We start from the raw sequence: 23,834 nt of genomic DNA, 5'->3' as shown, positions 1-23,834 counted from the left end.
TTATTTTGCTGAGAGAAGCTGGCCAAGCTAATCCCCTCATCTCTGTGCTTGAAACACTCTCTTTCTGAATCACATAGCTTTAGAATTCAGTTTGAAAATAGCATGTTCAATACATAACTGCTTGGGAGTGGGTTTAGTTGTTGTTTGTTTTTGTTTTTCCTGACAATTTCTAAAACTATGCAAAAAAGTAGTTGAATTTTCAGATAACAGGTTTTGGTACTCAATGAATTTAACGTAACATTTTTCTGTTTAATGTCTAATAACTGTTTGCCTGCTGGCCATATTTAAGCACTATATTAGGTATACTCTGGTAATTAAGGGATATACAAACAGAAGGGCCACATTATATGTCTTAGAGGCTCTTTAAGTTAACTATGTATTTTCTGCTTTTGGGGCAGAATGTGTTCCTGTCATTGTAACCCTCTTGAGAGTCAAATATTTATCATAACTGATTCAAAGTCAACATTCAACTGTCCCTCCTTCAAGTTGAACCCAGGAACTTTGTAAATGGCACTGTGGGACTAAGGTGGCCAACTCAAACTCATAGAAAGAATGGCTTGAACTCACACACACACACCAAAAACATATGAACATATGAAGAATTATCAGACAGATTGATTAAGTAACCTATTTTAAGAATATAAACAATAATACTCTCCCTTTCAGTAGGTTCCCACCTGAGGGTAATAAAATAGAAAAAACTGTACATTTATATCTCCTATGCACAACATGTTAATTTAAAGTGTTAGAGGGACTGGGTGAACATAAACACAGTTCATGAATATTCTATATAGCTCCCAGGGTCTAAATCTATTATTTATACAAACTTAATGTTTGTTTTTTTTTTTTTCTCGTAAGTATTCTAAAACTTTTAATAGGTCAGGTATCAACAGGAAAAAAAGAAGTAGGCAATTGAACAGTTGTCAACTGTTGCTGCAAACCCATGAATTATAATACAATTAATCCTTTATATTATATTTTCAATAGCATGGAGGTAGCAGTGCTCCATCTTACATTAGGGCCTGCCCTCCCCACAAACTGAGCAGCCCAAATCTAATGCTTTCATTATCGATCTGTGGAGTACCAATATTTCAGGAACAATGTTACCGAGTCTCACACTGAGACTGTAAGTCTTTGTGCATAGTACATCTATCAAAAATTTAAACAGGAGCAACCCAACTGCACAGCACCACACCAATCCAAATAAGCAGTCTAACCCAGATGGCCACATCTGCTTTTGCTGTTATGCTTCCTATTTTAAACAAGATTAGAAAAGCTATAGGTACTATAATTGTTGGCTGACTCCTGATAGTATAGTTATCACTGATTTCTAGTATAAATCAATAGATAACACTTGCAAAATGGATTTTGTAATCATATTTAGAGCTTGTTACAATGACTAATGGTTTGCAATATTTTCTGAATTTTAATATCCTCTAGACAAAAGAAGTTTTCTTTTTTTAATAAGTAACCAAGTTATTCATCACAGAAATGAGTGTGCTACACTTGTACAGGAACCAAGACAATCAAGGCAATCCAGTGAACTAACTTCAGAAAATAAATTCTTCAGTCATTGGGGTTCAGAAAACATCAAGACTCTTGTGCAACGCATGCTGCTCATCACTTTCATGTATGAATAACATCTGCATAGCTTATCCCAGTGAAGATAAAAGTGAACTTGTCTTCTTAAGCTCATATTTATGTATGCCCCACCCTCTTGGGAGGGGAGGAAGCATTACTAGTTGTAAAAACAATCAGGCAAAAGAACAACAGAGTTTCCCAGTGGAGACTTCCTCCTGATGCTGAGGAAGACTGTCTTTGTTCAGTAAGAGTTCACACACGCAAACGCCCTGGCTATCGCCAAACGAATGATGATACGTTTACAGGACAGACCTTGCTTGTGACCTTTGTTCCCTGCCTCTATTAACACTTGGTGGCACTATATTCTTGTTCTGTAAAAACAATGAATGAAACATAACTAACTTTAGAGTACTGGTTTTCCTAACGAAACTATCTAGAAAAATGCCCTTTATTGTAGGAAGCCAGTGAAGCAATCTATGCCCTCGAGATAGGCAGAAGTAACGCAAAGAGCAATTCCCTAGTTTTCCTCTGCTGGGCACTCCATATACCTCAGGAATGGTAGCAGAAACTGTGGTCTTGACCCTCGTCCCCTGCCCGCTCCTTGTCAGTTTGTGCTCCGAACTCTGAAATGGTTAATGCTCTTATCTACTCTGTGCCAATGAAAATGGATGGCACAGGGCTTACCTTGTAGAGTTTCAGGGCCGCCTCATGCCTGTGATTGGCCGTATGCAGACGTAATTTATCCACACTGTTGGTGTAGTAGTCACAGGCGTTACACTTTAGGTGAACGGGGTTGCCGATGGCAATACACTTCAGCCTCCATTCATTGCTTTTACCCCCTTCTTTGATGTGAGCCACCAATTGGTATTTCTGCATATGCTTATCAGTCTTGCAGTGGAGCTGGAAGTTGGCTTTGAGCTGTGTGTTGTAGTTGCAGAGCTTGCACTGGTAGATATCTCCAATTACAGCCCTCCATTCCTCTTCGGGGAGAGAGCGCTCGCTGTTCACATGCACGCTTAGGGCCTCCAGGCTGTCAGAGGTGAATTTGTTGCAAACAGCACACTGGAATAGCTTCAGCGCCGGGTCACTGATATAAGGTGACAGCTCTCCTGCAGTAAGGAGGGACAGGTCATCACCCATTAGCTGACCACTGGCAAGCCGGATTTCAGGCGGCAGCTCATTATTTACTACAGGGGGAAAAAATTAAAAGGAAAAATAGAGACTAGAAAACACAGCACACACAAAAGAATGTAAAATAAAGTCTTGACAAGGAATGTGCTTTCTCTGGAGCTTAAACTATAAAAAGCTGTAATAGGATCGAATCACAGTCTATTACAATCATCCCTTTCAACTTCTAGGTTCCCTCATCAGGTAGCTTTAATTACTCCTACTGGGCACGATGACGTCATTCTGAAATTTGTATTTTACAATACAAGAAAGTTGATCGGATACCACAACAAAACAGTCTCATGTTTGTGATTTAAGGGCCTAGACAGACTTATTGTTATTTCTCAGTTTGTCTTAAAGCTTGATGGGATTTGCCCAATTCAGCACTGTCTATAATATTTATACTGCCAAATATTTGGATAAGAAAATGGCGTTATTGTCGGTTTAATTGTGAGCAATCACAGGCATTAAAATATTTTTGAAAAATATTTAATTAAAATCATGATAGCTCACATTTGATACCTTCGAGAATAATCACCCACTGTAAGTTCTGTCAAGCTTATGGCTAATGATGGTAACCAGGGTCTGTACATTGGCTTTTGTTAATGGACCTATTAAATGTAGACAAAATCTGCTAACTTCTCACACGCTGTCACTCATCTCTTAACTCTTTTGCCTCTGAAGTTCATTTAGCTTCGAAATAGGACAATTTGCCCACGCAGTTTAAGAGAAAGCTCTTTCTAGTGAGCTGTCCCGTTTGATAGTGCTCTCCCCCCCCCCCCACCACCACCAACACACCCAAGAAGCCAAGTTAAAATGTCACTCAAAACTGACAATAGCGCGGAACAGGAAGTACTAACCAAGTCCCGGTGCCAAAGCCGCTGCTGTAGCCGAATCCAGCTGGAACGGGTTAATCATGAGCTGAGGGTCTGCAGGGTTTTCCAGCTTCATTCCGGTCAGGCCAATGTTCTGAGCCAGGTAGTACTGGTAGAGCTCGGCCTCGGCCGGGGCCAGGCCCAGGTGCAGGTTGTGCTGAATCTGTTTCATGTTCTGCTGTAGCAACATCATATTGTGCATGTGTTTCTCGCTGGTCATGTGAATCCGGAGGTTCCTCGCCACATTGGTTTCATAGTCACAGACCTCACAGCGCCAGGTGGGTTTCTGTTTGGGTTTGGACGGGGAGGGTGTTCCGCAGCCACTAAGGCTGGTGTTGGGGGCCGGAGCAGAGTGGCCAAACACCTGCTCTCCGTTGCCATTTTGGAGATTCTGAACATTGTTCAGGTGCTTGTCAGACTGCATATGAATACTGAGGTTGCCTTTGGTAGTGGTAGAGTAGTTACAAACCTCACACCGGAAAGGTTTATAGCCACACGTGTAACTCTCTCCCCGGGCAAGCCTGGGGTGAGGCTGTCCAGTCTTACAATAAACACAAGAACCACCCGGCTCGGGGTGCTTCTCCTTCATATGGGCCTCCAAAGTCTGCTGATATTTGTAGTGCCAGTTACATTTGGGACATTTCAGGGTTTTGCACGAGTTCCTCGAGTGCATCATAGTCATGTGACCACCAAGAGACCTCGAGGACCCCAAAACCGTGTCGCACTTTGGGCACTCAATACCACTGCCTGGGGAGCCATCTCCTGCAGGACCTGGTGTACCAGGTGTGCTGGGGGTAAAACCATGCTGGTGCGGAGTCGCTGAACTGTCCTCGTCTCCCCGGGCTGTTTCACTGGGATGAGCGGCCACCGTGGCGCCATCTCTGCTGGCACTTAGATCTGCAAAGTCCTTGCCGCCAACGCCGTAGCTGTTAGTACCATTGCCACCGTTCCTTCCGGCAGCAGTCTGGTTTTTCTTCTCCGTGTCATCAGCAACAGCCCCGGAGGAGGACGAGGTACCCTTTTCAATAAATTTTAGCACACTGGATGATAAAGGAGAAATGCTTTGGTTTAAGAGGGGGAAGTCTTTGTTACCAATACTATCGGTGAGTTCGCCTAACACTTCCTCGTCATCGAGTTCATTGGAATATGCGTCCTCTTCATCCTCGTCTCCCGGCTCGGTGGGCTCACTTTTGACAGGGTACTCCCCATTCGGGTGTAAGGTGGGGTTTTCTTTCGGCCGTTCACAGTTGTTCTCTTGGTCTTTGCTCTCTGACATCTTGCTAGACTCAGATGATGAGTGGCTGAGGGAGACAGAGGTAATCGGGGTGTTCACTACTAAACTAGACAGCCCCCCCAGATTCACTTCAGCCTTTGGCATTTGGGTGATCCCCAGCGGCTGTTCTGCTGAGCTCGAAGGGCTCCGGCTTCCTTTCAAGAAGGCAAAGCCAGCCGGCAAAGAGTCACCGTTTTCAACATGAAAAGCGCTCCATAAACCGCGGAAGGTTGGATCAGGTCCTATGAGGTTTGTAGTAGAAAAATGGGGATAAACAGAAGTGGATTTTTTTGGTTCCAGAAAGCTTATAAGAGGTTCTTTGTCTTTGCCAATCCCCTGTATTATGGCGGAGACGCATTTATTACCGAGGAGCCTCTGCTCCTCGTCATTGAGAGTCATCCGATGGTCATGCACAGCGTGGGTTACAAACGACCTGATATAACCGAAAGACAATTTGCACAAGAAACACATTAAAACAGGTTTCCTCTTCCCATCGCTAACACAACCATCGAATTTGGACAAGTCCACATTGTTAGGGACATCTTTGGACACACAGGAGTTTTTGGCTGAGCCATCACTGGTTAGATAGTCTTTCTCTCTCTTGTGTCGGAGATCATAGACACGGAAACTGTGCAACACAGGACCAACTCCTGTTAATGCTGAGGTATTTGGGAAAGCCTGGTCGGCTGTAAATGGTTTCCCGAGGGATGAAGCGATATGAAAAGTGTTGATGATCTGTGGGTAGAACGACACATGTGCAGAAGCAGACTGATCGCTCTTCTCTCCAGTAGAGGCCAGGGAGTCCAGAAACATCGCTGTTGAAAAGAGTTTGCTGTTTGCCCCCGTCTGTGCATTCTGCCCACTTTCTTTGGAGTCCTCAATTATATATGCTGACCCATCAGGCTGGTAAACTATCTCCCCTGTTAAGTTCTCCACGTCACTGTCCTCCAACTCGCTGATTTCGCTCTCGTCATCCTTCAGGACAGGAAGGCGGGCATTAGGGCAGTGGTGTTCCATGTACTTCTGTAAACTGGGGAAGGAAGCCGCACATTCGTTGCAGGGTATTTCCTTAGCTGAGGTGACCTGACTGGCAGCTGCATTCTCGATGCTGAAACCCAGCAAGACTTCACTTTTACGCTCATCCGTTTTCAGGTTGTCATCTGTGCAGCTGTTTTCCCCGTCAGGCTCCATCTCGGCAACTTTCTCTGGCACCTCATTATCAAGTTGTGCCGGTCCACATAGCTTTGATGTGCTCTGCCCATTTTCCTGCCTTGAGATAGGAGGAGAGTCACAGGTTTCCATGACAATTGCTACATGGGGATCTCATTTCATCCAGCCTGTCAGGGACCTGGATAAAAAATAAGGTGAGAGAAGCCATTTTTATTCAATAATGACACAGCTCACTAATAGCCCATCACTAATTCACAGCTGCTGTAAACTTGACTATCTAAAAAGTTGAGGGGGGGGGACTTAAAACCATCGTGCCCATCTATCACAGACAGACTTTGTATAAATGTACCAAAACAATGTAGATAGTTATCACAGGCGCTCCTGCATACATTGCTGAGGTGTTTTGAAACCACTATGAGCATTCACATGAAACCCAAATTTGTATCAGGAATCTGAAACAGCATGCCCTGGATGCAAAGGCTTTAGAATCCAGTCTACCCTAGTGGAATGTAAAGGGCTTTCATATGAAACAGCAATAATGGATGAACGGTACAAATGACTGGTATTTTTTTTTTTTTTAATTTACCTTTACTCTATTAGGCAGCGACTACAGAGGGGAGGTGGGATAGGACAGGGACCAGACCAGCAAATAAAGGAGCCTTAGGATGAGAAATATTACAGTCCCAGGCAGTGCAGGCTAGGCTCTTCTCTGGTTGCCAGTAAATGAGCTTAGCACAAATCTTCCCTGTGCAAAGGGTCTCAGCAGGTATCTGGCTGGCCCTGATTAAGCATAAATTACCATTCTTCCCCACACTTCAGTCACCTCAATGGGCAAGAGAACAGAAATTAATATTTACTGCAACCAGCCTTATCATCCTAAGGGACAATCACATTCACTCACTCACTCACTCACTCACTCACTTTTTTCTTTTTTTAACTGCATTGTGTAATGAACACCATTTCAAATGCCATTTGATGTTATCAGTCCCGGCGAGTTGCCCATATTTCAACCTATGCCTCGTCCAGCATCTCCCCTGGCTTAGTGAATCTCATGCAAGCACTCTAGATGACAATATTTTTTAGTTCTAAAAGTTTTTTTTTTTTTCAAGCAATCCTCCTAGATCATATACTTCCTCTGATGGCAGGTAAGAGTCCCTTAATAAAAGCCATATCTTTTTCTAGTGTAAAGGTTAGGCGCATGTGGGTAAAAAAGCATCTTCTTCTATGTGGGTGTGTATGCACACCAGTGTGGGTGTGTTCACATGTAAACGTCAGCCTCTGTGAGTGCACTCTGATTAAAGCTTAAGCTTCCCTGGTTCCTGGCAGATCACCCAGTTTGCAGAATGATGGCACTGTACACAACAGCTGAGTGGTATGAAACTTCGGTGTTTATTTTTGGCCTATGACACAGACAGTGTCTTGATCTTTTTTTTTTTTGAAGCAGGTAAGCAAATCTCTCAAATCTTAAAAATTGAAGGGACCCATGCCTTCAAGTTTAACAGAATCTCACTTTCAAAGAGTCAAAGCATGCACACGTTCCCAAAACAAGAAAACTGGGTGTTCTATATCACACTGCAAATTCCATCTGTTCTTGTAGATATTCTCAATCACTGTGCAGATGCATCTTCTAACCCTGCATGCTGACACAGCTTCCATAGTGGCTAAGAGCTATGAAGGAAGGAAAACCCACATTGTAGAGCATTTTAGACATTCCTTTCAAAAAGTTCTTTTAAAGGGTAAATGTCATTGAAGGTCACAGGCATGCCAAGTATTAAGGCTATCACAGTAATGCTCTTACTGTAATCAAATCTAATCTTGTCAGCCAAATCAAAGAGGAAGTGGTCAGTTCATAATACATCAAACGATCTCCATAGATTGATGACAAAAATCAAAATTCATTTTGGTATCTGAGATGGTTAAAATGACACCCTAATCGCTTATGGGGCAAACATCACAAAGCTTAGTGTGTAATTTTAATCATGGATGAGCTGCAGGTTAATTATCTTCATGGCATGCATGTGGCTTTTAAAAATCTCTGAAATAATTCGATCATAATAAGCATAAAAACCTAATAGTTTTTCTAATTAGTCCATGGACATTAATGTTTACCTTCTCATGTACCGATTCTGCATAATGTATACAAATAAAAGACAGCCAAAATGCCTACAATACAATATACTGCGGAACTTATCTGAAAAGATAAAGAAGGCAAGCAGAAGCTAGACATTTGTTGTGAAAGCTGTTAGGTTAGTGGATTAAACAGGAAGTTCCAGGAGCCCGGATGTTCTTTTGCCTCAGTAATCAGACTTGGTTTATGCATAGATCTACGTGAAACTCATGTTCTCCATTCCAAAGAGTAAGAAAAGCTACTAAGCTTTGGACAGATTTATGAGTTTATAAGATATAATACTTTACTATCATATTATTTATAGTAATAATAATACATTATCACTTTAATCCCATTCTATTTCTATCCCAAATTAGCTCACAAAAATGGACACATGCTAGAATTATTACATATGTTCTGAATGTGCCTTAAACGTACCTGGTAGGGGTTGCATATAATGTGTACTTAATCATTTAGGTTAGATGCCACATGGGCTCCACAATGTCCTTGTCTCAATGTCTCTCTACATAGAATAGATCCCCTTTTATTCATTTTATATGAAAAGAGGTAGAAGTAAAAGTTATAGAAACTGCATTAAAGGAATTCATGTCAGAAATGCAGTAGATGTATTATATTACACTTCATAACTTTTCATCAAAATGCCTTTCAAATCCATCTCAATAAGATACATATTCATCAGAAACCAGGTCAAATATGTAAGTCCTCTATACAATCAAGTTTATATTTCACTCTAAAATCATCAACCACACTATCTAAATTGGCAGAGATAGCAGCTTATTACTAGACTTGAAGATTTTTATGTGGCTATTGACTTTCGCCATAGCAATGTTTGTCAGTGTTTTCTGGTAGGACCCTTACTTCTGTGTGGTTAAAAGGCTACTCAGATTAGTATACTCCATGGCACTTAATATGACGCCAAGAGGTTCATTCTCTTCATTGCCAAATGAAGTTTCTCTTTCGCCGATAGGACTTATATAGGAAGCTCGTGCTAGCTTTATAAACAGCCTGGTGTGAAGACCACAAAGGCAAGCATTTAACTTAAACTGTAGAACCATTCCCAAATGACTGCACAACACATTCATTCACTGTAAAGTTTCCTCACCATCAAAGCTAGTTTCTATTTAATCATCACCAATTTCTGGTCTCTCCTGCTGAATATCCCATTTTTAAATATCACAAAAGTCCTCAGGAAATTCCTCAGAGAAACCTGCTCTAACTTTTATGCTAAACCCAGAGCCATACATACCTGCCGGTCTGCTTAGAACACATGTGCACGGTTTGGGGGCACTCTCGGGAATTCACATGATCAGTGACTTTGATCCTGTCAAATCCTGTTTTCGGAAGCAGCAGACAATATGCAGAGAAGAGGTTTTTTTTGTTTTGTTTTGTTTCTTCTCCTTCTGCTTTGCTTTCCTCTGCGGTCACTGCTGCCTGAACTCTGCTAAATGGTCGAACCCACCTAAGAGGAGCCCCTCTAATGAAAAGGGGTGCTTCCTGCACAATAGGAGAATGCCTCTGCATTCAGCACTCAGAGTTCCCATTAGGACCCAAAAATCAGAGGCCAGTTTTACCTCTGCTTTTTTAATTGAGGCTACCCCAGCCCTCTTCTACGGTCCAGTGAGACAGTGTTTGTGAAATGATTAAAAAGACCGTGATCTGATCAAGAGGCCAGAATAATGGGAAAGGAATGCTAGGTGCTGGGAAAGGAGCCGACACTCCTTACCCTATTGTTTTTATTTTCCTCTGCTCTCTGGCTATCTTCTAACCCTCCGGGTCTTTATTTACTCCAACCGAAATGGGTTAAAAGTTGTCTACTTATGAGAGAATTTGATAACAAGTTACAAATTTGAAAAAAAAAAAAACAGAAGGAAATAAATAAAAATCCTTGAATTATATCAAGTTTCCAAAAGGTCATCACTGTCTCTGCTGTGGCCTTTTCCCCATTGCAAATCCTCTATCAATATGTCATAGTGAGTTAGGCAAAGACAAAAGGGAGGCGCAGTGTGGAAACGGCACATATATCTAATCCTGACAAAGCAATGAATAGGCCTTCACAAGTATAATTATACTTGTTTATTTGTTGCCACGTACAGAGAACTGATGAAAAAAAAATCCATCAAAGTGGTATTATGCAGACACCAAGAGCTTCTTTTCTCTGCTTGCTAAAGCCACATTGAGGCTTAAATTCCTCATTGTTAAATTCAGAAGAAAGAAAAAAAAAAAGATTTTTGGCTGGACTTTTTTTTTTTTTTTTTTTTTTTTTTTTGCATCACTTGCTGACAGATCTTTTGTGTGCTCGGCTGTGTTTTAGTTCACACCGATACTTCAGATACTTTATTTTTATCCATGCTGGAATTCATAATTATAAACTACTGAACTGGAGCTTGGAAAAGGGTGTGGCTCACTAACCACAGGAAGGAGGTAGCAAAATGGTCCTTGCCTTCTAGTCTCTTTTGGCTACATCCTAACACAGGTGACATGCCTGGATGGGAGCCCTGATTGCATCAGAGGACGTATTTGATCTCAAGCCTTGAAGATGCTTCTCTTCAAGGCATCCTTCACTGCAATTTGCTTATTTTAATCTGGTTTAGTATTTCAGGGGGGGAAATGCATAACTTCTTTCCCCTATTCAATGTTAGAAATATTAGCAAAGGGGATGGCAAAAGATTGAAAATATTAAGTAAAAAGGTCTCAAAGCCAACAATTAAAGGGCCATTATGTTCCAACAGACACTAAGTCAAGTAACTTAACAAAAGCACATTTTTTATTTTAGAGGTGGGGTGGGGTAAGTCAAGTCAGCTCTTTTTCTCCTTGAAGGATAGAAATATATCAAAGTAAAGGCAATCTCCATAGTTAATGCCTGTGAGCTTTACAATTTAAAACAGAAAAGCTGTAATTTTTCTTTGCTGGCAATCTGGAAGCACTCTGGAGTTAATTACAGCTGATTCGGAGTGAACCACAGAAACAAAGACCAGTCTATGTCCAGACAATTATACTGCATTAACCAGCTTAGAGCTTCCTGCTGATGCTCCAGGACTCTTCTGTTACAGCCTTCTACCTTCCCAGCACGAGAGAGAATGCTTCTGCAAGAGGGAATTAATGAAGCCAACTGCAAAAGAATGTGTGACGACCTCTCCTGACACTGCGAATCCTTTCCACCCATGTCATGACAAAGGGGAGAAGGTAATTAAGTTTGAATAGAAGGATGTAACCAAATATATTCGGCTTTTGGAGCAGGCACATTTTTAAAAAGGGGAAAGTTTGCAAAGACGTGTGTGTGTGTGTGTGTGTGTGTGTGTGTGTGTGTGTGTGTGTGACTCAACTGAGTTCCTTTTCCTGGCTTCCCTCTCTTTTTTCTCATTAAAAGCTAAATGAGCGATTCAGTGCACATTGGTCCCCCCATCTATAAATAGGACCCTTGTGGCTGAAGCATCCTCTTCTCCTGCTTTGATTTTTTTTTTTTCTTTTCTTTTCCTTCCCTTTTGCTTTCTCGGTCTCCTTCCCCTCCTTGCCTCTCAGATCACTAAATCTACATGGAAGTTACTCGACAATTACATAGCATTAAACATGTGTGCTGTGGAGCAAATGAGGAGGGCCATACTTTTCCACTAAGCCCAATAGTTCTTAATTAGATTAGTTGTGGGAAACGGGAATTTGACTCAGTTTTCTTTACAACTTTAATCAAACTCCAGCTACTTTGCTTACAGAGGAATCAATAGTCTCTCTTTAACCAAATTATGCTATTATATGACTCATTTTATTTGTTTGCTTCAGGAAAATTTCATAATCAGTGGGCAAGATGGATCCAACACTTTAGCTACCTCTGGAAACAAACTTGGGCAATTTTGACCAGTAGAGTTGATTTCTAATTTTCTTATTCATTCTAATTGAAAATGAATAGTTTGCATTGGTGTGAGGCAAGGACACAAACTGCAATTGTGTCCTGTGCCTTTTTCTGTGTTTCTCTTTTATACTGTTTTGCTAGTATTCCAGCTGACACTCAGCCTTTTGGGTGATTGCTTCATTAAAGGGTAAGGGGATCTAATCAGCTACAGTATTGCTAGAAAGCTGTTGCTTGCCAATGCTTAAGAGACCACAGAGAGTCTTTTCAACATCTAAAGGAAAGAAAAGTTCCAAATAGTGCCAGGGACCCAGTCACACTTTAGTATTCACCACCTTCCCCTTTCCCCAGATCACAAAGTAGGGGTAGCCACAGATGATCTTTTAGATATATCTTCCCTAAATAATACATTAATGTAAAACAATATTGTGTAGACCACTCTAAACTTCAAAGCATCGTAATGCGGAGTCAATTAGTCTTCCTTCTGGGTTCCCTCCCAGATGGTCCCATCATATTGGAAAGTTCAAGTGCATAATACTTAAATATGAAGCGATAACAGGGAATCATCTCCGTTTCCTTGGAGGGAAACATTGACTTTTCAATGGTGCCTTAGAAATGTATAACTCAAAGTTACCATGTGTTTTCTGTACCTATATTGCCCATCTTGTAAAATGTAACTGGCCAACTTCTCTCCGTTAAAACAACCTGAATATCTAGATCACAGCAATGCTAATAATCATAGGAATATTTAAAAATTGACCCCAGTTGGCACGAGTAACGTGTCTTGAACTACAGAATGTTTGGTGCCAAAAGATTTACTGGTTTAGCAACAACCATGACACGTGTTATCATATACACGGTGTGGTGACAATATGTTGTGGCTGCACATCTGTGTTTTCTCCTTCTCTCACATGTGTTATCACATGCAAAATATGATAACAGTGTGTTCCAATGCATATCTGTGTTTGTTCTTCTTTATGCAGCCACATTAAGCACACAAACTACTGACACTGATTATTTAGAGGGGAAAATAATTTTATGCTTATTTGTGTTTCACTATTCCCACCAATATAACAATAAATGCGCTAGTGTTGAGTATATTAGAAATCGTTCCTTTCAGGCTAAACCAACCATAATTACCTTCATAAAACTACTCAGAGTTCAGGTATTCCAGCAAGCATTCCTATTCCCTGAGCAATGACTTGGTGCTTTTACACGATTTCACATAGTTTTAACAAAGAAAGTTACGTTACGTACATAATTCTTTCCATCACTATCAAGTGGCTCTGGCTATATAGTACTCGTAGAGTCTCCCAAATGCAACTGTTTTTATATTCCATGTAAATATTTTAAATTACTTTATATTGAAAAACCACATTAGGATTAACATAATAGGGAACATAAGTGGAATGCCAAGTTCTTCTGGATGAAATCTTGGCAAATTTATGTTTGATCACTAAGATTAGCTGGTTATTTTATTTCTATTTTGAAAAGCCTTTTGTGTGTGAGCTCTTTCTCTCTCTCTTCCCTCTCTCTTCCTCTGCCTTTCTCCATCTCTCCTTCTGTCTTTGCCCTAAAAGTTGATTTGACTGCTGCCCAGCAGTGGAGTGAGCAATTCAGTAATTAACTTTTGTGTTTTAAATCTACAAAGTTTAATTAGATTTCATTATAAACAAACAAATGTCAACCATAATTATAAGCTCCTTGGTTTACCCACATATTATCCCTTTTCAAACAAACTTGATGTCAAACAAATTAAAATCAAGCAACCAGCAATTTTGAGTTGAATTTTACATGATCTGCTGGTAACCTGATTACTTTAACTTCAATATCATTACAGGAAAAGTATTTCAGGAAAAATAATTACAAGAATTCCAACAGGAGACAAGCTTAATGGTATCGATTCAAAGATGCATGTTCCCAGGACCATGTTGAAGAAGTAATGTTAGCTCAAATCTACAGTTTCTATTAAAATGAAGTTTGCCTGCTTGAGAAAGAAATTCAAGATTAGTGTCTGAAGAACTAGAGATACAAAGCCAACTAAATAATTATCGGGCCCCTTAAATCTTGCATGTTAAGTACCTAATATTAGTGTGGAGCAGCTATGAGCCATGGGGTTTGCAGGTTTGTTTACTGCCTGGTGTATCTATTAGAACTACGGGGCTGTCAGGACATAATGAAGGTAAATGATTAGTTAGCACCAAGCCTGAACTCTTCTTCAATGCAATAAGAGTTAATTAAAGTTTACCATCAAACATCAACCGAAGCAGGATGTTGATCAGGTTTCAGCATTAAGTGCAAACAGACAATAGTTGGCAGCAATTAGTGCAGCTATCAAATGACATGCAATGATAATTATACATTTAAAGCAGCTAAAGAGCTAGGAGAGAAACTAATCAGCGTCTTTGACGCCAGATATTCAAAGGGCAGGAAACAGGTATCAGATTATTTCACTTTAACACTGTAAATCAATAGACTTAAACAAGAAAAGGTTGTATGGGCACATCAGCTGAAAGAGAACAGTTATCTGGATCCAAAATGAAATGAATCTCCTAGGATGATTGGCCTATCCAAGATAAGAACTTGTGTAAGGAAAGAAAACCTGTTACTTTTCAGCTAATGTTTCCTAATGAACTCTGTGCAGAGAAAGCTTAGCTTCTTGATTTTGTGTAAGTGCAACTATGTCTCCAGTATTTCATTGTCAGAATTGATACTGAAATTAAGTATTAGCTTCCACTCTAATGTCAAAATCATTTTATACCTGATTGTTACTTCTGTGTATATGCAGCTACTATTTCCCTACATAGATAGAAGTTTGAAACTCTTTTAATGCAGCTAGCTACTCTTACAGGCCAGGTATACATGTTGAGCATATGTCTGCGTGTTTACCATGTGGCAAGCAGTCTTCCCCTTGATGCTATCTCAAACCTGTAGCTTCAGTTTGGCTTGAATAGTTAACCCCACACACGACAGATGCCTTAGAGACCCCATAGGTTCCCAGCTGCAGCCTAAACCCCATTTCTAGAGCTGTGTCAGTCCTTTCCACCCTCCACATCTCACCAACACAGTCCGTTACGGTAAGGATTTGTACACAGTGTTGTGGAATCCCAATCTTTCCCTGGAGCTAAATCTAAGCCGTGGGTAGCTCCCGGAACCAAAATGTGTCTCTCCAAAGGCCCCCCTGGCCCTTCTGTGCTCATACACTCATTGGTCTTGACATCTTCACTCCAGCAGTGACAGATGAGCTGATGACCCTGATGTGGTTGTGTACCTTTACCTAAAGATACATCATGAGCTCTCATCACCATCTCTAATATGACTGTTTGGGTTTCTGTAATGTACTGTGAAATTTTGAGGAAAGAGTGAGTGAGTGTGTGTGTTTCGAGTGTGTGTGTATATAAATATATACTTCATAGGTAATAAGAAACCAACTCCATCAAAGGAGAAAAGGGAGCCCAATGTGAACTGGTTTGTGAGGGGTTAAGTCGTCACTAAAAGTCTGGTCAGCGCAAACCAGATGACAGTCCACTGCCATTTAAACATCTTTTCTGCCCTCTCAAGGTGAGCAGCTGAAGTAGAGCATCATTTGTAAAGTAATGTAGTTGAGCCTCGTCAGATAAACATGGCTAACCAGTGGGTAGGGCGGTCCTGTTCTTCAATTCTTACCCCATTTATGGCATTAGATCTCTGTTCACTTTAGGGAGTAAGGCACTGTCAAAACCAGTTTTACTATGACCTTGTCATATTTTTCAATTAGAAAGAGGCTGCACCTTTCTGTTATTATTCAGTGTGAAACTCTTTAGGTTACTTGAAAGGAAAGGCTTGGTTTTAGCATAAATACCTCCACCTGAAGGCCTACTGAGATCCCAAGTTCCAGGTGCTAGTTCTTGGTGCATGCACTATGGAATGTATGCAGTAGACTTCTCCTTCTAGATTCTATTCTCCTCTCAGGACACAGCCAGGCATAGGCAATTCTCCCAAACCAACCACAATGAAGGAGGTCAGTCCTTTTTTTTCCCCCCTTTTTTAATTTAAATTTGAAACAAGGTTGTTTTTACAAGTCAACCCCAGTTCCCTCACCCTCCCCTATCACCCCCACCAAACCCCAAGCCATCCCCTTTCTGTTCCCCATGGAAGCATGGGGAGTCTTCAAAGTCTGTCACTTTTGGGACAGAGCCCAGGCCCTCCCCCATGTGTCTAAGCTGAGAGAGTATCCCTCTATGTGGAATGGGCTCCCAAAGTCCATTCATATACTAGGGATAAACACTGATCCACTACCAGAGGTCCCATAGACTGCCCAGTCCTCCTGACTAACACCACGTTCAGGGCTCTGGGTCAGTGGAGGTCAGCCTTTGAGGTGAAGTGCTGTTCACTCTTGGACCATGCACGCCGCACTTGTTGGCATCAGTCTCCTTCTTAGAACAAGAACAAAGCCAAGTGTTTGTGTGAGCTTTTTGAATAAATCAACGGTGAGCCACTTTAAGTGCTGTCTACAATTTTCTTGCTGACAGTGAATACTTAAGCAGCCTTCTATGACCAGTGACTTCTGGCAAACCAGAAGGATTCTTAATCAATTGATAGCCTGCTTCTTTTCAAGAAACAAATACTCCTTCCTACTTTCCTTACAACCTTTCACCTTGTAGACTATTGTGGCCATACCTCTACTCGCTGAGCTTCCTAGACCCAGCACAGTCAGTCACAAGAATTAGCACAGGACTTGGATACTTACAAACCAATGTTTTTGGTTAACAGATCAAACTATCGAACCAACAAAACAAACAAACAACAACAAAACAAAAAAACTAGGAAACACACACACACCCTAGACCTCATCTACTCTGAATTACTTGGTCATTCCCATTAATTCCTATGAGCTTCAGTTCTCTTATCAGTTGAAAAGGGAACAGTGCCCTTTTCCTTCTGACTACAAAAATCTAGATCTCTAGTATAAACACCCATATACATTGCCCTAAAAGTTTTCTCTAAGAAATTTTCCGGAAAAGGAACAACAAATCTAAATTTTTACACTTCTTTTCAATACCTAGTTGACAGAAAGAGCAAAAATCTGCTGGTATGAAGTAGACTTAAGATTTCAGTGTGTGCTTTTGATAATCATTAGTAACTCAATCTGCAGCTTAAGCTTCAAGAAGTTGACAATAATATGCCCATCACTGTGGATGCAACAGTTAAACGGTGTGAGCGCTTCCCCTATAAATGCTACAATTTATCCGAAGAACTCTTAAGCACATACAACCTAAGGCCACTTATATTTCCATAAGAATATAAACAAAAATCTTGTCTATAAACATGTATCACAGTAGAAGATTATTAGGAATTAAATTATTTTAAAAAACCGTAACAAAAATATATTTCAGTTTCTAGATGGCACCACACCAATGCATTCACATATTTATTAACATTTAGGCAGTGTATCGTCTTTGAAACAGGATTATCCTTCATCAAATAATGCATTATAGTAGCAAGGCAAAACTCTTTATTTTACTCTAACAATTAAGCAAGTGGACGCCAATAATTTGTTGGAAAAAAAAATTCCTCTAGGTGATTTAATATCTCTGTAGACATATACATACGTATGTATGTATGTATGTATACAAGAAACTGGATTTTTCTTCCCCTTCAGTTTGATAGAAATTTTGTTTAGTAGATCACCATGGAACAGCATGGCTGATACTCATTTCATGACATAGGGAAATCTCTCAATAATGTGTACTGTGTGGTCCTCTCTGATATTGTGTTTAATGGACAGCCAGGACTCTCAAGTCCACTCGGACTGGCCAAGGTTTGAATTATTTAAAACCTGTTTCTGTCCTAATTTGCTCCACAGAAAAATGAAGAACCAGAAAAGCATTAGGTATCTAGAAGTGCTCATAACTGAACCCAGCTGTGATGATGGAGTGAGGGATAATGGTGTGGAGAAAGAGCCACCTGCCCAAGCGAGATGCCAGCCATCCAAGTGACCTGCCAAGGGAACAAGAATGAGAGAAGGCTACTGTCTCCTCCCTACCTCTGGGGCACACTCACTGGTTGCCTATTTCTTATCTCTTATCAGGGAGATGGGCCACACCACTCAGATTCTTTTAAGTTTACTTTATCAAACACTCACAGCCCAAGTGTTACATTAAAACAAGCTATTAAAACACATGCAGGGCATGGCCACCGTGTCTATACACCAAGTCACATGGCACCGACTCAACTACTTTGCAGTTCCTGACACTTAGGTTCAGCAAACCTGGAGACACGAAATAGGAAACTGAGGGTTCCAGAGATTAAATACATGGACAAGACCACTTACTTGCACATCTAAATCAGTCAAGATAGCTTGTAACAGACATGATGCCTATGGGTCATGAGGTTGCCAAGAAATTAAGTAGACTCCCATCTTAAAATTTAAGTGAAAAAAATAAACAAACTGACTTAAAAGGAAAATGAATGCAAAGCCAACAGAATGAAAGGCTAGGCTGGCATGAATTACGTGCATTCTTTCTGTACTCTATGCTGCCTGAAAAACTTCACAACCTTGTCCTCCTTTACTTTGCTCACAGAGAACGGAAAGTTTGTCCTTGTTCACACTGTGTTCATGATTATTAAAAACGCATTTTAAGTCACTGAGGTCATCAGTATTTTTATGAATCATAGTCTCTTCTCGGCTATTCAGAGCACCTAGACTAACCTGTTACTTAACACAGAAGTATGTAGAAGAGTCACAGTGCTGGGAAGCTGCCCAGATTCTGCTTAGCCCCCTTCAGAAGCAGAAAACACATTTGCTCAGAGCAAGCATTCCACCCACAGCCATCCCTCATCTCCCTTTGCTCCTGTTCATCATCTTCACAAGCTTCACTTTCATTCACACAACAAACCCTTTCCCAAACATACATGATCCTGGGGTGAGCACCAACCCTCCAATGCTGGCTATGTTGATAACTTCTCATGGACTTGTTTCCATTTTTCCGTAGGACCTCGATGAACTGAAGTGAATGAATGAAAGTCTAGCTATGGAGTCTTTAATTTTTGGAGATCTCAACAACTTTTTTTTTTTTTTTACAGAGCTTTTTTTGACCAATTCTCAGAAAATGAAGGAAACTTAGCTTGTGGAAGGAAATTTTCATGGTTTCTACTGGGAATATCTATGGAACAAAGGGAAGCGTCCAATCAGGAAGTGAACAGGTGTGTGTGTGTATCTGTGCGTGCACGTGCACGTGCGTGTACACATGCATGCACAGTTGTGCACATATGCATGTGAGTGAAGTAGACATGTTATCAAAAGATAAACACGATTGTATCCACTAAAAGAAAATAAAACAACTCATTTAATAGATTCAGGAAATCTTAAATACAAAATATATTATTCCTAAATTTATGGATTTTTTTAAGTGTTACAAACTGAAAATTAAAGAATACAGGTTTCATGAAGATTATCCTGAGAGGAAAGATAAATCTGTCAATATTTGGGCTTCTTCAGGCAAATTTTAAGGTTCCCCAAAATATTTCTCTTCAAAATTTTACTTTGTTTTGACTTTAATAACAGAGTGTAAGCTCTTGTATGTTAATGTCACAGCTGTAGGTTCCCTTTCTTCTTTATAATGAGGAAACAGGTTTATAGAAATTTATAAAATGCATATTTTAACACGAAAGTCAATTTTCCCTGGTTAAAGTGATTTACATCTAAGTAAATATTAGTAGAATGTTCTCTGGTTTTATAGCAAGGATGAAATACAATCAATAAACTTTTTTTTTAAGGCATATGCTAGAATGTGTGCTACCCAGTTTTCATCTGAGCATTGCTATGTCCCCAAATCAGACAGTCATCAGATGGGAACATTGGATGCTACCATGCCAGCCTCCTAGCTGACCAAAACACCTAAGTTTGCTTGGAGCATTAGGGCATTCTGACATAAGCATCAAGTTAGTCTACTCCAATTCTTAATATTTCATTTATTTATTTATTTATGTTATTTATTTATTATATATGCTAAAGTGGATAACTATATTATGGATGCCTCTTGCCAAACATGGCTTTAGTGTCAAAGCTGTTTTTACACGCCATGCATACATTCAAAAAATTCCTCAGCGGCAAGTATTTCATTTCACTCACAATCCTCTGTCTGAGTAGGAGGGTGGAGAGCAGCCATTTCTGACCTAAGGATTGTATGTCAAATGTGAAACCATATCAAACTTCCAAGGCAACTTGTGAACCTCTGAAATGGGGGAATTAGCACAATATCAACTCCAGCAAGATCGCAAGGAGCCCCGATCCTCATGCAAGAAAATAATGCCACTGAGCGCTCATTAAAAGCCCATTTTGCCCTGAGCCATTAAAGACCAGGAGTGAACTAAGATTTTGGTTATGTTGTCAGGGATAAGAAAAACAAGTGCCAAGAGAAATTGTACACTTTTAGATCTCACATGGGTCCATCTGTTCACACATAAACATATATTCTGCTCTGTCTGATTCTTGCAGTCTTGATATCAGAATACCCTGGGTTTTTGCCCATTTCCTAAGAATGCAGGCATCACATAAGCTACTATTAACCCACGTGTGATGTGCACCCACGGTGGCTGGAATGCTGCCAGGTAGAACACATGGTGCCTGCTTAACAATGTCTTAAAATATAAATGAATTTATTTTTTAAATTAACACATTTTTCTTATGGAAATACCTTAATAAACCCTTATTCATGTAAAAAAAAAATCTTCCATGTGGATTTTTTTGTTCTTTTAAGACTTTTTTTTTCAAGCATATCATAAAGTTAGCCATAAAAGTTTCTGAAACAATCCAGAATTTCTTGACAAATTTTAAAAAGGATTCTAGTAAAGAAGTTGGGCGACTTTATAACAAAGATCAAACACTTCTCCTTTACAATATGCTGTACTCAAGAGGCAACCTGTACACTTTCTTTTATAGGGCAACACTTCTGATTTCTCAAGTTTCCATATAACCTTCATAACAGAGCCCCAGCAACTGAGCAACTAAAGTGATGAGACAAACGGAAGTTCTGCTACCCTAGCCTCAAACCAGTTAGAATGATCTCTAGTGGAATCTTCCAGCTCTGCTCCAGGGAAGCCTTCCCCATGGACCCCAGGGATCACTGTGGTGACTCCAACTTGGAAAGAGCTTGCATAAGATGTATACCTTTATACACAATGTATGCAAATAATGATCTATTCTGCTACTGATTTACATATATACAAAAGACCCAGTTCTAACCCTTGTAGGCGCCTCAACACCTGCTGATTTCATTGCCCTCATTATGGCCTTGGAAACTTCATCAAGAGACCTGTTTACATTGTCAGCTGATGAGCAATGGCATCTCTAACTAGTGACAAGGGTGAAACCCAACTGCTAATGCTTCCTAGTGAACACACAGCTCCCAGACATGCTTCAAAAGACCTACTTAAAACAGACAGAACACACCTGTGAACTAACCATTCAGAACTTTATGCATCAGAGTCTAAAAAGACAATTCTGTGTGCTCATCTGCTATCCCTTCTTAATTTACAAAAGCTGATAGGCCACTTAAACACCTAACATTACCAAAAGTCAGAATACACCATTTTGCCCCCAAGGAAGTGTTCTGTCTTATTTCTTATCCATGGGAATGGGTACACTATATAAGGTCAGTAATTAAATGAACTTAATATTCATGCCATACCACTGGTTTCTACTAAAATAACTTTTTTTTTTCCTTCAGCAAAGTGCTGAGAATCCTGATCCTCAGTACTTAGTCTTTGGGTTGTAGGCTGGCGTGTTTCTTAAAGACTTCTACATACATACAAACCACTGGTGATCATCTACCAGCTTATACTAACTTCACCCATATCCTCCCAATTGCGATGAAAACTCAGGACATCTTAGCAAGTTGCTGAAATCTGAGTCTCTGCTTGTTTGCTCATGTCTTGGACAAACATAACTTTGGAGAAAGCAGAACATAGACATAAAGAAAGAGAAGCCTGCATTTTCATCTTCCTTTCATCTTAGTCATTCAGTCGACCATTTGGATCTCTATTGAACAGAGCTTTTCATTATGCAAAAAAATGCTAATCCTTTTCCGATGCTTTCACACTTGTATAAACCCCCCATGCCTTCAACTGAAAAGCAATTATATCAGTTTACCTTTCTGTCAAAAACAGGATTAATATTCTAATAACAGACTCTCCTTTCTTTCCCTACCTTTCTGCTTTAGGAAACTAGTGGTTATTAGTAGAGCCATCCTTTGAACAAGAACACATTATTTTAAATATCACTCTGTTAACCATTGGGTGGAAAAAGCAGAGGCAGAAGAAAACAGTCCTTAGTTACTGCAGAAACTCCTTTTGGACAGAGACTGACCTTGCTTTGCAGATGCCCAAAGAGAATGAGACCCACTCTGGTCTATTAATCAGAAACAAATTATGAAAGAATGTAGCTGGACTGGTAGACACTATCAAGTCTTGTGAGACTCAGTAACAGCCCAGTAACAATGTCCTCTTCATGGGTAATGAACAGCCATGACAAATGGGGCAGAGAATCTATTCATTTGCATATGCAAATTCCCACACAAGGGAAACATGTACAAACAAGTGTCATTGTAAGGTGGATTAGGCAAACAACGATTTCTTTTTAGGACATTCTGCAGTCCAGAACATTAGTCAGCACAATTAAACCAGTCTCCATGGAGACTAATGAAATTTCACCATGGTATGAGTTAAATTAGATAGCTAGTTATGTGTTTCCACAATCCAACTTGAAATCCATTATTGTTTCAGAACAATATAGCAATTGTGCCTAGCTGATCTTTGCCAGCTCAACAAGCTCCTAAGTTGACAATTTGCATATGTTAATATAATTAAGCACTAATTACATGAAACTTGTACATATTCACATGTACTTTCCCTGGGCGCTTCTCAGTTTGAACCTTGGCCAAGTCTTTAACCCTTAGAATGGTTTTTTAGAGGAGGGGGAAAAAATAATAAAACCCAAAAGACAAAAACAAAAACCAAAAAACAAACAAACAAACAAACAAAAAAAAACCACACTGCCTATAGGGACAGCCCCTAGGCAGACACTGAAAAGCTCTCCATTTATAAATACAAAGCCTAACCAGGCTTCTCATATTTCTAGCCACAATGACAGAAAATATTTGGTGAGTGTACTAGAAAACCAGGACAAGAAAATGAAGACAGGGGTACCAGTTAGAGCAGGAGCTAAAGGGTCCTAACAAGTGTCTGATGGAGGAGAGCAATCACACTCATTTCCAGAAAGGGTTATGAAAGATTCTGTTCCATCGCCACTGTCAAACTACGGAAGATAAAAATGGTTTGACAACAGCAAAAATAGCAAGCAGAAAAGGAAAAGGGAGACAGAAGCAGCTAATGAGCTTTACATAAATATATGCAGAGGCAATTAAGCAATGTTAATTACTATAACGGCAGTTAATTGAATATAATTAGATATTTTAAGCCACTGAATAAAGCATAGTTAAGATTAATTTTATTGAGATTAATTGTAAATAAGGATAGATTAACTCTGTGTTTTGACAGGCATAAAAAGTAGTTCTGCAAATTGGGTAGGAGCATTGCCACCAACCCAAAAATCATAGATTATTTTAGTGTCACACCTCAGAATCATCTCCTCAATAAACATGACTTTTCAAACCCGAGCACACAGGAATCTTTAAGAAAAACAAACAGCTTGCAGAGATTAAAGAGCCTTTTGTCCTTTTTCATGTGCATTCCTTTTAACAGACTAAATTAAGCGAGTCTGGTATACGTTTTTTAGGAAGGAACATTTCACACTGAATG

The 23,834-nt window shown here is 40.0% G+C and overlaps 1 protein-coding gene across 6 annotated transcripts in view; it reads right to left on the bottom strand.

The window, feature by feature from the left end:
* Zfhx4 (zinc finger homeobox 4) overlaps positions 1-23,834 on the bottom strand; it is a 176,015-nt gene that overhangs the window by 141,307 nt on the left and 10,874 nt on the right. For 5 of the 6 annotated variants that reach the window (XM_051196585.1, XM_051196556.1, XM_051196576.1 and 2 more), the window contains 2 exons: positions 3,609-6,244; positions 2,266-2,768 (listed from right to left, as the gene is read on the bottom strand). In XM_051196585.1, the coding sequence (XP_051052542.1) occupies positions 2,266-2,768; positions 3,609-6,198 (3,093 nt within the window). In that variant the 5' untranslated portion in view covers positions 6,199-6,244. The remainder of the gene's footprint in view (positions 1-2,265; positions 2,769-3,608; positions 6,245-23,834) is intronic. The other variant, XM_051196603.1, reaches the window with a different exon arrangement.

The sequence above is a fragment of the Phodopus roborovskii genome, unplaced genomic scaffold (genome assembly GCF_943737965.1).
Source record: "Phodopus roborovskii unplaced genomic scaffold, PHOROB, whole genome shotgun sequence".
Taxonomy (NCBI): domain Eukaryota; kingdom Metazoa; phylum Chordata; class Mammalia; order Rodentia; family Cricetidae; genus Phodopus; species Phodopus roborovskii.
The sequence above is the reverse complement of the archived record's forward strand: the minus strand, read 5'-3'. Positions and strand labels throughout refer to the sequence as shown.